At 32.0% G+C, this 4,836-nt stretch overlaps 1 protein-coding gene across 1 annotated transcript; it reads left to right on the plus strand.

The window, feature by feature from the left end:
- Positions 1-738: 738 nt before the first annotated feature.
- Positions 739-4,815, plus strand: LOC111084622 (WASH complex subunit 5-like; the record flags this gene model as incomplete). The annotated part of the gene is made up of 4 exons (XM_022381277.1): positions 739-858; positions 3,285-3,357; positions 3,795-3,947; positions 4,603-4,815. Coding segments are annotated over 4 exons (427 nt in total), but the record flags the coding sequence as incomplete, so codon positions are not given.
- Positions 4,816-4,836: the final 21 nt, after the last annotated feature.

The following is a 4,836-nucleotide window of genomic DNA, read 5'->3' on the forward strand; positions in this document are numbered from 1 at the left end:
ATAAAGTATGGCCTATATAGAAGACGATTTACACATTTCATTATATACGATTACAATTCGTTTGTATTGTGCTAGAAATATTATATTTAAAGAAGTGCTGTTACAATAAAGATACTAATTTGGCCAGAAATGCTTTGCGGGTCTCTGCTAGTAGTATATAAATACTGTCCTGCCTGTTGCTTACTCACCTATCTCATGTTCATTTCAAAGTTGTTGTGCTATCTGTTACACATACGTAGGTAACTTAATATATTTAAATTTAATAATTTTGTAAATAAGATCAATTGTAGGTAATTAGCTTTATGTTTACTCCTCTGTCCTTCCTCCTGATGTGGTCTCAGATGGATTAATGTTCTTGAATAGTAACTAGTATCATTTTAAACATATGCTGAAATGTGGAGGGAAGATATTATGCAAATGAGTATCTCATTCTAGATGAGATTCTTGTGAGCAAGATTTTTAAACATATTACGAGATGATAGAAGTCAGACATAGCACGAAAGTCAGATTGGCAGAGAAAGTTATGAAATATATAGAGGTAAGGGCTTAGTTGAAATCATATTAAGTGTATAAAAATTGTGTTATTATGTAACTATAGAATATATATATATACACACACACTCAATTATCACTTTCACAAGTTAAATGTATGTATGATTTATGATTATTTACTCTCTTTATGATCCTCATGTTTATCATATTGTGTCTAGTATTTTCTTCATAAGTCTGTTATTTTAGTGCTCAGAGATCAAGTTTTGAGTCCAACATTGATGATATCTGTAAACTTCTGCGCACAACTGGATACAGTGGAGCTCTTGGTGCCAAAAGACCTTCAAATTATCCTGAAGACTACTTTAGGTCAGTTTACAGGTTTCGACTACGAGTGTTTTGTATAATCACCCTTTTTTTTCTTAAGAACTCTTGCTTTTTAAATCATTGCTGCATCAGTATTTTGCCTTCTGTGTTTTTAATAACTCATCAACTACTTTTCTCTCCAAATATTTGACCTGTTTAAGTGACCTTGGTCTTTCATAAAGTGGACTTTATCTTTATATAAATTCCACTATGTGAGAGTCCAAGTTACTTCAACAGGTCAGATATTTAGATAAGTTCCACTATGTGAGAGACTAAGTTACTTCAACATGTCAGATATTTAGATTAAGTCCACTATGTGAAAGACCAAGATACTTCAACAGGTCAGATATTTAGATTAAGTCCACTATGTGAAAGACCAAGATACTTCAACATGTCAGATATTTAGATTAAGTCCACTATGTGAAAGACCAAGATACTTCAACAGGTCAGATATTTATATAAATTCCACTATGTGAGAGTCCAAGTTACTTCAACAGGTCAGATAGTTGGATAAAGTCCACTATATGAGAGACTAAGCTACTTCAACATGTCAGATATTTAGATTAAGTCCCCTATGTGAGAGACCAAGGTCACTTCAACAGGTCAAATATTTCTGAAACTATCAAGGATTAACCATGATGTGCTATCAATCTAATGTGTGAAAATATCGAGCATGAACTATGATGTGCTAACAGACTATTGTGTGAAACTATCAAGGACAAACTATGATGTGGTATCAAACCAGTGTGAAAACATTGAGCATGAACTATGATGTGCTAACAGACTAGCGTGTGAAACTATCAAGGATGAACTATGACGTGGTATCAAACCAGTGTGAAAACATCGAGCATGAACTATGATGTGCTAACAGACAAGTGTGTGTGAAACTATCAAGGACGAACTATGATGTGGTATCAAACCAGTGTGAAAACATCGAGCATGAACTATGATGTACTATCAGACTAGTGTGTGAAACTATCAAAGATGAACTATGATGTGCTACCAGACTAGTGAGTGAAACTATCAAGTATGAACTATAATGTGCTATCAAACTAGCGTGTGAAAACATCAAGGATGAACTATGATGTGCTAACAACTAGTGTGTGAAACTATCAAGGATGAACTATATGATGTCAAACTAGTTTGTGAAACTATCAAGGATGAACTATATGACGTCAAACTAGTGTGCAAGTTTATCAAGGACAAACTATCAAGGAAACTAAGTGGTGGTTTTTTGTTATCATAAGTAAACTGAAGTGTTTTGTTTGTATGTTATTGTATTGATAGGAACTAAGTAAGAATACGAGCTATGTATGCATTCAGTTATTAATACCAAATAAGTTTAGAAGAAATTTTAACATTTAATTTAACTTTTATGCTAAAATATTTTTGTTCTATAAACAACACTCCTACATATCAATATTAAACTAACTTTGTTCTTCAGAATTGACTGGATCTTTAGTGGATTTGCATTAACTGTGATTTTAGCAGCTTAAGAAAAGGTCTTAGTACAATTAAAAACCCAAGTTTTATAACTGTTTAACGTGCTCATTAACTTTGTATGTGTCTTATCTTGAGTGGCTTGAGAAACATTTACCAAATAAAAATCTACTAAAGATAGTTTGTTGTGAAGGTCCGATAGTTGGATAAAGTCCACTATGTGAGAAACTAAGTTACTTCAACATGTCAGATATTTAGATTAAGTCCACTATGTGAGAGACTAAGTTACTTCAACATGTCAGATATTTAGATTAAGTCCACTATGTGAAAGACCAAGATACTTCAACAGGTCAGATATACACTAGTCTGATAGCACATCATAGTTCATACTTGATAGTTTCACACACTAGTCTGTTAGCACATCATAGTTCATGCTCGATGTTTTCACACATTAGATTGATAGCACATCATGGTTAATCCTTGATAGTTTCACACACTAGTCTGTTAGCACATCATAGTTCATCCTTGATATTGTCAAAGTAGTTTTGTAGCACATCATAGTTCATCCTTGATATTTTCACACTAGTCTGATAGAGCATCAGTTTATCCTTTATAGTTTCACACAAGACTGATATCACATCATCCTTGGTATTGTCACACTATTCATATAATGTATCAGACATAGTTCATCCTTAATAGCTTCTCACCAGTTGATAATGTAGGTTCAAACAAGTAAAATATCAGACATTTTCTATCAATACTTGTGGACACTGATATGATAAATCCTGCGGCTCTCTCTTGTTCAATGAAAATATTAGTTTTTTAAACTAAATATTCTTTAATTTCTGATGAAGATTAGTAATGTGCTTTTCTTAATTAACCCTAATTATTTCTGTTTTTAGTATGTGTATTTTTATCGTCCTAAATTATTTGACTTATTATAGCTTCTATGTTTAAAACAGTTAAGCTGTATTTTGTGTTATTGTCAGACGTGTCCCACTCAACTCCATGTACATCAGCTTAATTGTTGGAAGGCTTCGTTCAGATGATCTGTACAATCAGGTATGCTATTTTGATACCAGTGTAAGCATTGAAAGTCTTTGTTGTGATTACATATGTAATAATTCCAGTGATTTTACATAATTTATTATACACTGACATAAATTTACAAAGCACAACAGATTAACTTTTAATAGCTAGTAAAGACTTGGGTTTTGACTGGTAATAAAACTTGTTAACAAAAAGTAAAACTTTTAGTGACATTGACTGACTTTTATGTGCCTAATATTTTTGAATATCTGTGAATATGGATCATTGATCTAAACTGGACAGTCGTATATTTTTCTCTTAAATATATGTATTTTTAAATTATTACATGGATTTGATGGTTATTATTTAACAAGTTTTTACTTTTAATTCAAACAATAAGTTTTTATAATGCTTCTGAAGAAAGTTAATATGTTGAATGACATTTAAATATTGTTATTTGTATGTTGTAGATTGCAGCTTTCCCTTTCCCTGAACATCGTAGTACTGCTTTAGCTAATCAGGCTTCCATGTTGTACATTTCTCTGTACTTCTCACCTGAGATTCTACATAATCAGACATCCAAGATGAGAGAGATTGTTGATAAGTATTTTCCTGACAATTGGGTAAGTTTAAGGATCTATTGATGCTGAGAGAATTGTGTTAATGTAACCTCTGGGGAAAAATCTTCTCTATTGTGTTAATGTAACATCTGGGGAAATATCTTCTCTATTGTGTTAATGTAACCTCTGGGGAAATATCTTCTCTATTGTGTTAATGTAACATCTGGGGAAATATCTTCTCTATTGTGTTAATGTAACCTCTGGGGAAATATCTTCTCTATTGTGTTAATGTAACCTCTGGGGAAATATCTTCTCTATTGTGTTAATGTAACCTCATTAACACAATAGAGAAGATATTTCCCCAGGTAACCTCTGGGGAAATATCTTCTCTGTTGTGTTAATGTAATCTCTGGGGAAATATCTTTTCTTACATATCTTGTGTCACTTAACAATCACAGATGCTTCAAGTGTAAACATGTAATTGACCATTAGCACTTAGGAATGTAGGATTGATCAAAAAGAAATAAATTAACTTTAAGCATCTTGGAATAGATATTATAACATCAATCAATGTGTATGTTTACTTCAGCTAACTAATATGCATATTGTAATTTTCAAGTGTTTGAGATAAGATTTTACAAGTAATTTTAGAGTTCCAACTGTCTTAAGTTGTCAACATCTGTATTTCACTGACAATTAACCTTCCTGTATATTTCAGGTGATAAAAATGAACACAGTAAGGGCTATTTTTTATTCTGTAGGTGCTCAATATGTATTATTAACCTTTATATATGTTTGAGGTAATCACCACATACACAACATTGACCATGAAATTCTACATATTTCATTTAGCTACCATATTACAATGGGATTGAACATTTGTATTGGGTTCAACTGCCCAGTCTATATATTATAGTGATCATGAAACTCTACATTTATTTCAGCTAATGTA

This window comes from Limulus polyphemus, unplaced genomic scaffold, assembly GCF_000517525.1.
Source record: "Limulus polyphemus unplaced genomic scaffold, Limulus_polyphemus-2.1.2 Scaffold83712, whole genome shotgun sequence".
Classification (NCBI taxonomy): domain Eukaryota; kingdom Metazoa; phylum Arthropoda; class Merostomata; order Xiphosura; family Limulidae; genus Limulus; species Limulus polyphemus.